This window comes from Thermobia domestica, chromosome 1, assembly GCF_964235325.1.
Source record: "Thermobia domestica chromosome 1, izTheDome1.hap1.1, whole genome shotgun sequence".
Lineage (NCBI taxonomy): Eukaryota > Metazoa > Arthropoda > Insecta > Zygentoma > Lepismatidae > Thermobia > Thermobia domestica.
Window position 1 is genome coordinate 27,908,941 of NC_137454.1, and position 14,098 is coordinate 27,923,038.

The 14,098-nt window shown below is 36.7% G+C and overlaps 1 protein-coding gene across 1 annotated transcript in view; it reads left to right on the forward strand.

Annotated features, from left to right (window-relative positions):
- Rcd5 (microspherule protein Rcd5) overlaps positions 1 to 14,098 on the forward strand; it is a 61,291-nt gene that overhangs the window by 32,422 nt on the left and 14,771 nt on the right. The window contains exon 7 of the mRNA XM_081755707.1: positions 3,517 to 3,640. Coding sequence (XP_081611833.1) covers positions 3,517 to 3,640 — 124 coding nt within the window. The remainder of the gene's footprint in view (positions 1 to 3,516; positions 3,641 to 14,098) is intronic.

The following is a 14,098-nucleotide window of genomic DNA, read 5'->3' on the forward strand; positions in this document are numbered from 1 at the left end:
ACTACATTTTCTTTCGTAAACTTATAATGCTTTTTGTAATCTCCATTTCCAACATTTCTATGCAGTTTATAAGTTTTTCTACGTAGTAAAACAATCATACACTCTGCCATATTTCGCACGGAGTCACCTATTTAGCTTGCTCCACAAATTTGGAGAAGTTACTAGCATCACAGAGGAGTCTTTGATTTTTATTGATATCAAACGCGGAGTAGTTACTCGGCTCGAGAATAGAGGTGTGGTTACTTCAAAAGGGCGGGGCTTCTCCGAGGTCAGCCGAGGCGACTAGTGCTCAGTTCTCTTTTTATTGATACCAATGCGAGTAACTACTTTAAAATTGGGCGTAATGAGTAACTTCTCCGTTTTATTGATATCACCCATATGATGCTGATATACTTGGCAAATGTTGTATTCAACTTGGAATATTCCGCAACACACACACACACACACACACACACACACACACACACACACACACACACACACACACATAAACAAAGCGAAAGAGAGAGAGAGAGAGAGAGAGAGAGAGATGAATATACAAAAGCATATTCAACGTATTCGAATGAGACTCTAAGTAACGACATTCCGTTCTAAAGAGAATTTGTGTTTCTTCCCGTGACGTTAAGGGGATCGGGAAAAGTTATGTGTCTTGAAGCAGGATACGACTTTGGATACTCTGTTTATACACTTTCTATATCCGTAGGAATATATTGTATTTCACGAATGTAAATGACATGCTGTAATGTAAATATTGATATCATTCATGAGAATATTTGTCATACATCTGTATGACAAATAGATGCAAATAAATACACTACATAACTTATTTATTGCTATTAAATGATTTTCCTAACTTGTATTTACATCCTCATATATAATACCGACCTACTGTGAAAATTATCTCAGATGTTATATTTTAAACATAATAATTACTATGTTCTGCAATGATTATGTTATATATACACAACTTATGTATTCTAATGTAATTATTTTATATAATTTTTCATGCATTGCGGAAAATATAATTTTAAAAAAAGGATTAGCCTAGACGGGATTCGAACCCTCAACTTTATGATTTGAAATCCGGCAGCTTACCAATGAGCTAACACAACCTTCTAGCGATGTATAACGGATCTAAAGATAATTAAGACATTCATATCCATTACAAACGCTGTTTCTGTTCTACTTTGACTTTTATTTTAGTACTCAGGCGATAATTATGTTCTATTTCTTAACTTTGAGCATTCTTTTACATATGGAAAGATTCGTTAACGTATTTAAATGTTCCATTACGTATGGAGAGCTAAATGACAAACAAGCATGTGCTGAGATTGAAAAAAAAGGTTTCGAAATATTGTATCATTAAGTATTTCAATCAATGTTGCTTTTTTAAACACTTGGTAACAAGTCTTATTATATTTAAAAGAAGAAAAACACATCTGCAAACTTTTTCCCGATTGCAAAGGCTGGCTTGGAGGTTCGAACCTGGCTTACTTTTTCCCGAAGATACCCGAAGCTGGACTTAGAAAATTTTTGCCTCAAAACACCAATAAAGAATGCGCTCAACCTTTTTGAGACAAGGTGTACATATATTATCTGATGTTCTCGTACATCTGGGAACAGTTTTTTCTTCCTATTTTTTGTAGCACCAAGTCTATATGGTGACTCACAGCTAAACGGGAACACATAAACATCTCTAAGCAGTCGAATCCTGGTTTCACGGGCTGAACGTTGAACTAAGGTCAAGGCTGTGCTATGGCCTATTCTGTACCCAATGTACGTAACAAAGGCATACACTTTGCAAGGATAAAATGGGCAAAATGTGCCCCATTGTAATGTTTTAGTATCCTACAAAATCCTATTTATGAAACAGAGCTCTAAAAATAGGGTTCTTCGATATTTTTTTCTTTTATCCTGAAATGATTCAGCAGTAGAAGTTTTTTATCCCTGCAATCCGGTCTTCGCAGTTGCATGTTGCATAGTGCTCAACTTTTCAACCTCGATCGCCATGCAATCTTTCCGTGAATTCGAAATTAGGTTTCGCTTTATATAAATAATGTTTTGAATTATGTTGAAGAATCAACCTGTAAGAAGTATTTACTGGATAGATAATAGAATCCGGGCGGGTACGTTACAAGCGATGTGGTGGTTAAATTATTTACATGTTATCTGTATGTTTCTTTTTGGCTTTCTTCAGATATGTTCCAAAGAACTGATATTGTATAAAAATAAAAATTTCATAGATGTAAATACAGTCGTACTCGGTTATAAGGACACCAAAGGGGTATGTCCGTTATAAGCCAGTGTCGTTGTGCCTGGCGTGTGTAATATTAGTAATATTGTTAATGATTAAGTGTTCGATTAAACCTTTATTAGAGATACAAGTTTGAGATACGTTAATAATTTGTGGTGAATTATATATTTATGAATATCATACTAAGCATAGTATAAAATCACTTGCCTTGCCTTTATTAGTTGGTCGTACTGAATATTTGACGCAATAGATGAAGTATCACAGAAATCGGTGTTGCTATAATCGAGTCTAACCGTACTCACGTGTGTGTGTGTGTATTTGGAGTTTTTTTTTAAATATATTTTTTATTTTTATTTTTTAATGTATTTATTTTTATATGCCATCGAAGTTATATTATATGAAATATACAATTAATTTGAAAACTCTTATTGAGAATCAAACTTGGGATCTTCTCAGACAAGGGCGCCTATGTTGTGGTTTCCAAGGGGGAGCAAGTATAAGCGACGTTTCAAAAATAGTTTCAAATTTTGCTGTAACTAATGTAAAAATTCTATTGGATTTTCGATATTCTGAAGTATCATTTCCTCTGGGAAGGGGGGGGGGGCGAGCGCCTCACCTTGCCTCCCCTGATAGGCGCCCTTGTTCGCAGATAAAAAGCATACGTACAGCTTGCAGTAAAAAATTATAAATAAAATATTTGTTTTGGGGCCGCGGTGGCTCAGTGGTAGAGCGTTTACCTCTGGTGCCTGGGGTCCTTGGTTCGATCCCAGCTCACGCGCCAAGTGAGCTTTGTGGTAGACAAACACCGTGTACGTGAGTTTCCTCGGGTTCTCCCGTTTCCTTCTACTTTGTTGATTCCATCATTTCATTCATTTTTCATCATCACCGTCTCCTTGAGCCTTGCCGGCATAAGCATTGGACGTAAAACTTAAGATTTCTTATAAAATACTTATTTCATTGTATGGTTATTCACTTAATTCTTCGTTTAACAATCATGCCTGATAGGCTAGAGATGATGATACGAAATTAATACGAATACCCATAACCATCTTTTATGTCAGCCTGTACGGTAGTAATGGAATAGTACAAAGACCACATTTCTACTTGAAATCAAGCTACAGCGTTGTGCTGTATCAGTGAACAATCATGGCTCTCAATAAGAGATCGAATTTAGTTTACATGTTTAAGTATATATATTCTAGTATATATATATATATATTTTAGTCGAAGAATAATATCAAGCATTTTCCTTTCTTTTGCAGTTCAAAGCTATCCACGAGCAGATCACGTATTGAATTTCTCCGACGCCGAAGACTTAGTAAATGACAATGAATTAACTGAGCCCCCAGATGAGACTTTAGAGCAAGAATTAGCAATTGCAGACAGGTAACACTTCTTTTATTTTCACTTGAGCGAAGTGAATCATCAAATTATCTTGGTACTATCTTTCATTGGTGTCTTATACTAAACATAGAACTGAGTTTCAAAGAAGACAGAAAAAAAAAAAAAAAAAAGATAAGGAAGATTTAGTATCAGCAGTGGATGATAAATCAGGTTCATCCAGAAAATTTTTTTAAAAACTACAAAAGTGGTAATCTACGATACATTTTCTGTGCAGAGGTTGATACATTTCCATACGAACAAAGTAAAGTTTTTTCTTAACTAAGACATTCTACCCCGCCCACCATCGATCATGCTTGATGTAATGGCCAGCGGTATAGACCATTGCACGACACGCAGTTTCCACTGCTGCAAATTTCGTTGTAGCTGTCCCATTCCTGTTTGTAGGTTTTCCAGAGGCCATTTACCATGCAAGCGCGGCGTGATGAAAGGTGCCATTTGAGAAGTCCAAAACCACATATATCCATGGTACTAGCATGTGCACCCTTAATGTGAATATCCTCTCCTTAACGAAAATATTGAATACCAGTTGCAGCTGTCATGTGTCGATAGAAGACCAGCGATGTTTTGATCGTATGACTTGAAACTTTGTAAGGGCCGCGGTGGCTCAGTGGTAGAGCGTTCACCTCTGGTGCTTGGGGTCCCGGGTTCAAACCCTGCTCCCGCCAAGTGAACTTTGTGGTGGACAAACACCGTGTGCGTGGGTTTTCTCGCGGTTCTCCCGTTTTCCCCCACTTTCTTCATTCCACCATTTCACTCATTACTCATCATCACTGTCTCCTTTAGCCTAGCCGGCATAACCGTGGGACGTAAAACTCAAAAATTTCTTTTCATTTCATTTTGAAACTTTGTCTTAATATAGTTCCACACAATAGCTGTCGTCGCTATATAATGCTGGTGTTTAGTCTGTGTAAACTGGGAATAATTTCTTGGTAATAAGCAGCATTGATTTTGACATATTTTTTGACGTGACGAATCTTGAGCTTCTCTTTGTAGCAAAGTCAAATAAGAACCACAAATTCTTTTGAGCAGCTTTCTTTTTATTGCCCTACAAAGTTACACCGGTCTTTTTCATGAACACTTCTATATGTGATGGCCCGAACTTTTCCACAGTCACGTAGGTAGATCTATGCTTCGTTCCATTGTTACAAATTTCCAACAGTCATCAAGAGCTCCTTCGTGGCTAAGCGGTTAGAGTATGCGCCTTTGGCGTGAGAGACCCGGGTTCGATTCCCGGCGGGAGCTCAGGTGGTTCGGATTCCACGTTAATCAGTAGGACCCCGTCTCATATAGCCTTGCTGCTGAAAGGGGCGTTAAACTCAAAATGTACTCAAGTCAACTTCAACGGTCGTCAACTGGGTGTCATTCTATTGCCTTCTCCCTTTGTTTCTTTACTTTGTGTTACACCATAGTTTTAATGTATGCACATTAAGCCTTGCAGAGAGTTTGCATCGTCAATGGATTGCACGATGCACTGTTGATTGGGCCACATGTAATCATTACGTAGTGGATTTTCACAGGCCGTCATATCCCAAATCTTCTTCAGCACCGTTTTGTAAGTTTCATTGACACTGTCTTTGGATGCGAATTCTTTGGTGTTGTTGAGTGTGGAATACGCTACTGTATTATTATTATTATTATTATTATTATTGTAGTAGTAGTAGGAGGAGGAGGAGGAGGAGTAAGCATTCTGCAAATTGGCAGTGCGTGGGAGGGTTCGTTTTAAAGAAATGTTCGGGCCTTGAAATGTTTCTTGCACGTTTCTCGATCTTTACCTTCATCTTTTAACTCCCAATATTTTCTTCTATTTTACAAATCATCAATCAGTCGTGCTCTTCTTCTTCCTACTCCTCGCTTTCCTTCCATCTTTTCTTTTATGGTGGGTATGAAGAAGACACTTACTAAATAAGCTGTGTCCAATCCAATTGGACTTCCTGCGAAGCATGTTGACTGAAAGCGTCTAAGACAATTTCGTTTGATACTCTCTCCATTCAATTTATCTTCCTCTAACACTACATTTCGACTGCTGCTGTGCATAAGGTTTATAACACTAACAGTGGTCTGTCCTGCCACAAAGCTATTGTTCTGACGCTGCTGACTGTGCGGCAAATGCTTAAGTTTGTTTTGAAAAAAGAACTGACATACCGTTCCCAAAGCGATTTTTTTTTCTTCAAAGCATTTTGCCCACTACCACACTTTCACTCTGTTACATTACAGCTGAGAGATTGATACACGTGTGGATACAGTTTCGTTGCTTTGTAAAACTCGGTTTGACTGGTGTCGCTGTCTGCAAGTTGTTCGGATGGAAACGGATCAGCCTCTGTGTAGTGTGTGTGTATGTGTGTGTTACAACGGAACCTCGTGTACTTTACAGAAGAACTGAAAATAACCATAGATCTGGAATGTAAATAAATAAATATAAGGAGTGTTCAAATGAAAGTCGAAACATTGTATAAACCAAACCAGTTGAAATATGAATATGCTACTTTGGGATAACGTAGTGAGACATTTAGGGAAGAGAATATAGTGTCCAGCGTGGTTGTGCGAATGCGCGGGCACCTCTCACATGACGCAGGAGAGAATCAGGCAGTTGTGTGTTCCGTCCAATTAACGCGGCAGTGCGTGTGAAAAATACATGACATTCACATTGAAAAATTCGACTATTGGGGAGCAGCGAGGTGACCAGATTTCCAACTGCGGAAAGGGTTAAACCAGCCAATATTCATCGCTAGATGGTGGATGTATATGGGAGAGACTGTGTCCTACAAGTTAGTGAGAAAGTGGAGTTCCCGTTTTCATGAAGGTCGGGAGTAGATCAGACAAACACGGTAATCACGGCCGAACTCAACGGTTTGATGAGACGTGATCGGCATGTCACAATGTGAATGTTGGCAGTGATGGTAGGGGCCGATGTTGGAACCATGTGTACAATTGTGCACGACAGGTTGATTACCGGATAGGTGTGCGCGCAATGGGTTCCGAAGATGCTCAGCGGATCGTAAAAGGAACTGTATGGCATTGCAGCACCTGTTCCAGCATCATGAAGACCCCGCATTCCTGGAACGCATCGTCGCCGGTGACGAGAGCTGGTGCTATAACTTTGAGCCAGAGACAAAACGAGACAACATGTAATGAATGCATGCGTCGTCACATCCCCCTAAAAAGAAAATTCAAAGCTGTTCCTCAGCAGGCAAGGTGATAATCACCATCTCTTCCGACGTCCGAGTTCCGATAGTCATCGAATTCCTCGAGCAAGGAAAAAACATTAACAGTGACGTGTACTGTGAAACACTCCGTAGCATACGTAAGTTCTTCAAGGGCAAACGGCCTTGGCTGCTCACGGATTCTGCTCCACGATAATACTCATCCACACGTCTCCCAGGCCACACAAAGTGTACTGGAGAAGTTCAAGTGGAAGCAGCTTGAGCATCCACCGTACAGCCGGGATATGTCGCCCTGCGACTCCCATCTGTTTTGACCGCTAAAAACATCTCAAAGGGAAGCGCTTCAACTCGGACGACAAAGGAAAGGACACAGTGGAGGACTGGCTGTTGTCACATCCGCTGGAATTCTGGGAACAGGGATTCCTTCGACTCGTGAAACAGAGGTATAGTTGTGCTCAGGCCTCTGTTATTATTTTTGAATACAAACTTCGATTATACCCACAGTGCCCTTTCATTTGAACCCCCCTCTTAAAAGTAAGTAAAAATGTAAATATGGATGTGTTTACGTCATGCAACAGAACTTTTTCTCTCATCAACGTGGATGTAGCCTGGTTGTGACTAGTGAGTATATTTTGTTCCATGGCCGACTCGGTATTTGTAATTCGTGATGTAGTATCGTAGTATCGTCGGATCATGAAAATGAACATGATTGAATGACATGCAGTGTTGTTCTCTACTTTCTAAAACTGAGTAATAATGTGGTTGATCCTTAGTGAAAAAATGACAGGCATTTGCTAAAAGGAGTTATATAACGTTATCCCTTGTCCAAATGAATAACCATATAAATAATAATAATGAAAATTATTTTCTTAGTACTGTACTGTACATTTTGAAAATTTATTACAGAGAAAGGAAGACCAAAAATTAAAATTTGGTTCGCATTTTAAGATGAATTTATAATCTCTATAACTTAAATGGGAGAAGCACAAAGTGATGTACACTGTACAGTATGAGTACATTCAATTTTGAAATAAATTAAATATCAACGTAAAACGTAGGACTATTTTTTTTTTTAAATATATTAAAACTTATTTTACTGTTCATTGATAAAGTATTACACAAATATGACTTCGTGTAATTGAGTAAAACTTACTGCTTTTATTTTTAAAACTTATTTATTTTAGTTTTTGAAAATGTCTTTGGTAGATGACTGTTTCTCTTTTTAATCCTTTCGCTGTGGAATTCAATTTTCGAGTGGTTCCTGAAAAAGAGGACAATTAAGCAGCCCCAAAATAAAATCATGGTTCCGTGAAATATGGTTTGAAGATGATAAAAAATCTATTAGAGATACATAAATTGTATAAACGGCTGAATATGTCAAATTCAGTTATTGTATTTTCCATTGATATATAACAGATGACACACATACACACACATACATATAACACACACACACACACACACACATATATATATATATATATATATATATATATATAAACACATGACACAGCAAAACAATATGGGGTGAATGTTTGAAATTGACAAAATTCAAAATTATACAATATTGTGTAACATTAGTGCTGAAACGTTATATTTGAAATACATAGATTCTAAACATGGCTATGCAGGTATCTGACTGTCGCTGATTGTCTTACTGTTGTCCGGAATTGTTTCCTGCTGTACTTAGCTAGTCTTAAACCCACAACAGAATGACGCAAAGCGTTCGTATTAATTCGTGCGTAACTGCAAAGTTCCAAGAAATCGTCGCCAGATGGCAGCACAGTGCAACGCATTATCACTACCACATGCTTCGGCTACAATGAGCGACTGAAATCGACTATCGCAGCGAAATATAAACAAAAATAGACGTTGTAGACTAAAGTCGTCTTCCGCAACGAAAGACAAAATAATTTTCAGATCGACAAAAGTCGACTTTCGCAGCGAAAGAGTTATGCCATCTTCCGCGGGACCCGGACAAATCTGCCAATTACCAAATGCGCCAAACGCGAAAATGACCAAATGTGCCAATTGTGAAAATGGACAAATCAGCCAATGGACAAATCTGCCAATTACCAAATCTGCCAATTGACAAATCTGCCAATTACCAAATCTGCCAATTACCAAATCTGCCAATTACCAAATCTGCCAATTACCAAATGCGCCAAACGCGAAAATGACCAAATGCGCCAATCGCGAGAATGGACAAATCTGCCAATGGACAAATCTGCCAATTGACAAATCCGCCAACTACCAAACCTGCCAATTACCAAATCTGCCAAACGCGAAAATGACCAAATGCGCCAATCGTGGGAATGGACAAATGAGCCAATTACCAAATCTGCCAATGGACAAATCTGCCAATTGACAAATCCGCCAATTACCAAACCTGCCAATTACCAAATCTGCCAATTACCAAATGCGCCAATCGTGAAAATGGACAAATCTTCCAATTGACAATTCTGCCAAACGGAAAACACTCAACTCTGTTTGTATTATAATCAAATAACTGGATAATCTAGTAAAAACATAAAGAAAGAAAGTATTTATGAATAACAAGCAAGAAACTAAGAGTAATTAAGAGAAAGTAATCAAATGATCGCCCAAATATTTGAGGATTTGAACGAGGTAACCATTTACAATAGCATTAACATTTACTTATTGGGGGAGACCGGGGCTGGTTGACGAACTGCATATAACTCCTTCATTAATTAACATAATGAGCTGTTGCTACTGTCATAAAAGAGCGACCTATGGATGCAGCTGCCACCTTTATCTATATGGAATTTGTAACTTGCGGATTATGGTGTCTATTAGATAAAGAGTGTTTTTGCCAGTCTGAAGTATTTTTTTCAGTTCTCTGTTACAACATCAAAGAATCGTCACTACTTGGGGTACAGAGGTAAGTAATATAGCATTAGTTACATCTGAACTTTGTTTTTATGGATATTCAAACAATAAAACGGAAAATGCCAAACAATTGCTGAGTAATTACGACTTTGTTGCACAAAATGGACTTGGGGTTAGTTGGCGTATAGCATTTGGGGTTGGTTGGCAAGTGCGCCAAACAACCTCATGTGAAATTTTATTTCATTTTATTTTTATTGTTACATTGTTTGTTTTATTGTTATATAGTTTACAGTTCTACCAATCTTTTACTTCAATGTTATAGAATAGCATGCAGGTATTGGATTGCTGTCAAAATTTAGAAATCGAGATAAGACTGTATGCCGGACTCTGAATTTTCTGAATAGGCCTAATTCTCAGGATCAAGAATATTTTGCATGTGCTCTTTTGTTACAAAAATAGAGGCCTAGATATTGCTTTTTCTTTCTTTGTGGAAAGTAGGAAATAAATTGCATTTCTTGATAATTCAGCTAAAACATATCTTAGTTTCTCTTGGCTACTTTGTGAACAGTGGGAAATAAACTACCTTTCTTGATAGTTCAGTTATTTTAATTACATTTTGAAATAATATGAAGACTTAACCTACACCAAATCATATTAAAACTGATGTGGTTTGATAATCTTGTAGCTTTCAATGTCATGACAACCAAGCTAGAATGAAAGAAAGAAGTTTTCATATTTCATAATGCTGATTCTTTTAAATGTTGTGAATAAAAGTAATTTCAAACTTCAAATAGCCTACTTCATTGCAATATATATAATAGAATTCAGAAAAATAACGTATATTTCTAATAAATCCAATTTTTTGTGTGCTTTGCTATATTTAAAAAGAATGCCAACTAGCCCCACGCTATCAGCCAACCAGACCCTCAGTAGGGGTCAGTTGGCATACTCCGTTTTAAAAGAAAGAAAAATTATTTCTCGAAAACTGTAAGCAACAAAACAAAAACAAAAATGGAATTTATTAGAGGAAACATTGGTCTGTCCGTACACATCCATTACATTGCAATACAGTGCACAATCTGCTCATAAAAAAATAAAGAATTAAAAGTTCGCCAACCAGCCCCGGTCTCCCCTATATGTTTAAAAAGTTGGTTATTTTGTGAAGACCGGAGAGACATATGATGTAAAAGTTCAATAAATCGTACATACTCTAAGGCAATGAGAGATAATTTGCTTGTAATTATGTGTTAATTTTGATGAATTTATAACTGTTAAAAACGAATGTTTTTGTTATTTGATGAAGTGATTGGCCACTTTCTGCACTGAGGTTATATTTTGGAGTGCCCGACCTCTTGGATATTACTAGTGATGGGCAGTGGGAATATTCCCAGTGGGAAGGGATTTTAAAAAAATGGGAATATTCCCGGGTTTTTTCCCCTGGCCTATAAATTCCCGGGAAGGAATTTATATCCATTTCTTTACTTTATCTTCCAAATTATTAGAACCGTATGACTAATAAATGACTTGAATAAAACGGAAATCTGTCTATAACGGAAACTCCTCACAGTCCTTATCGCTGTTATTCCTTCGAGTAAAATTCGGACCCACCGCCTTCTGTTTTATACAAGTTTTACTATATATATTAGCTAAAATGCTAGTTCTTCGCACAGTATGACGAAGTTTGTGAAAAATATTTGAATCCCCCAACTCCCCATATAATGTTCATTTCAAAGATTGATTACCCGGTTTACTTCGACTGAATCTATTCTTTGTTCATGTCATACTCACCGTGACTTTTATTTTTAACTCCCCCCTCACTTCCCATACCAGTGGAGGCAATATTTTAAGGTAATGGCATTGGGAGTCACCATTCATCTCCGTGACCCCGAACACTAACATAGGAATTCGACACTAATACCAGTCATTTTCGATTATTTGTATATGTGATCCCCCTGTGACACTCTTAGGGATGATAGATGTATCTCACCCCTACAACATTTTTTCCTGGTTATAAGTAATATGTGTACAAAGTTTCGTTAAAATTGCTCCGGGCGTTCCAGAGTTATGCTACACAATATATAGATACATACAGACACACCTACATACGTTATTTTTTACATATCATCCTCTTGTGACCCTCCTAAGGATGAAAGGGGTATCTTTCGCACATAGTGTTTGTTTCCTCACTGTAAGTAATACTTGTATCAAGTTTGGTTGAAATTGCTCAAGGCGTTCCAGAATTATGCTAGAACATATACACACATACACATAGGGTCTACATACGTTCATACATACGTATTTTTTTATATACAGTACATCCATGTTTATCCAGATTATCTGGGACCAAAGGCAATCTGGAAAATCGAAAATCCGAATAATCCTGATAATATGGATAATAAGCAAAACAAATCCTGAGTCAGCACACTTCAACGTCTTGTGAGTAAAGCTTTCTAAAACTCGATAAGAATCATTTTATGTACAGTATTACCATAATTTACTGTGAAATCTATACACGAACTGTACATTTAATCAAAACAAAACGAAAATCTTTGTCGTACTTATGGTTACGTTCTTGCTATCATAGTTAAAAATTATTATCTATGTGAACATTAAATTTTAAAAAGTTTCTACAAATCCGGTTTGAATTATCCGGAAATCCGGGTGAACGAGAGCCGGATAAACGAGGTTGTACTGTACGTAGATTAAAACCTTCAAACTTTTTAAGGCATTATCTATACATATAAAAAGGATGTATGTATGTATGTATGTATGTATGTGTGTATGTATGTACGTTCGAGCATAACTCTCGAATGCCTGGAGCAATTTCAACCAAACTTGGTACACGTATTACTTACAATGAGGAAACAAACACTATGGGCGAAAGATACTCCTTTCATCCCTAGGAGGGTCGCAGGAGGATGATATGTAAAAAAAATAAAGTATGTAGGTGTGTCTGTATGTATCTATATATTGTCTAGCATAACTCTGGAATGCCCGGAGCAATTTTAACGAAATTTGGTACACATATTACTTATAACCAACACAAAATGTTGTAGGGGTGAGATATACCTACCATCCCCAAGAGGGTCTAATTCTTTTACAACTATAAATTTTGGTATTTATTTTTTGTACGATCTTGTACTTAGTGAGAAATTCTAATTTGTAATTGTGAAAGTTGTGAATATTTAAAAGAATGTGAATAAATATTTTCTCATAGCCTTATAAATAATAAATAAAGTAAATATTTTAAGTAAACACTTTTGTAATTTTCTTTAAAAAGATTCTAAAGTGACGGCTTATATTTTGATGTCCCTATTCAAATTACCCGTCCCGAAAACAGGTTCGGATTTATTTTAACCAATTTGAAACTACTTATTACCAAGACTTCTTAATTAACTTGATTGTTATTACCTACGATTACAACTAGCATGTTCGAAAAAGTATATGTGTGTCACCTTACGAAAAGACAAGCAAGCTGCTAGTTCGCTACTGCCAGGACAATGAATGAAAGCTGTCACTGATTATTGGTAACGAAAGATTCAGTTGTTAGTGCAGCATATTTTTTTAAAAATAAACTAAACATGTAAACATGTACTCGAGCATCTCATTTTATTTGGTTCGATGTGATTTATTGATTTATACATATATAATGTGTTTCACAATATTATTTTTAAAGGAAGAAAATCAATCAAGATTCTGGACTATATCTCATTAACTGAGTAAGGTAGTCTTAGAATTGGTGTAATAAAGATCTTAATGACAGAGACAACGACTTCTATATAACTTTGGGGAGGCATTGAAATATGTGTAGTTCCTTGTCACAAATTCGAATAAAAATATCTACATCCAGGGAGGCCGATCCCCAAGATCAGCGCGCATGGTTAATGACGATATAATTCAGTTTCATTTTTATATCAGTAAGTAGCTGTAACAAAGCATCAATTTTCATATCTACGAATAGGATATTTTACTACATGTTCTAGAAAAGTTTACACGGGTTTTTACATGGCATTTTGTTTACCTCAATATTATCAATGGAATGATATATGTCTCGTCATTGTCTTGTCTTGTCTTGTTCACTATTATCAGTGTTCTATGGGCGCACCAGGTTTTTCACCAGCGTATCATTCTTGGAAATATGTGTGTCAGTGTTAAGAGAAATCAAGCAACAAAAGGTACAATCCGATTGTTAACAGTTAATATTTTTCACTTTAGGAATCTGTTATCAAGATTACAAAATTATTTTATGCACTAAGCATACAAGTTACAAAACACTAGTTGCTAATGTGTATTTACTAATAGATGAAAAGTGAACTCAATTATACTAATTTTCCTTTTATATCAACTAATCTTGGATCATATTTAATCCACATTAAACGTATTAACTACATAAAGAGAAACTTGTTCTGAAAACACTGGTCAACAGTGA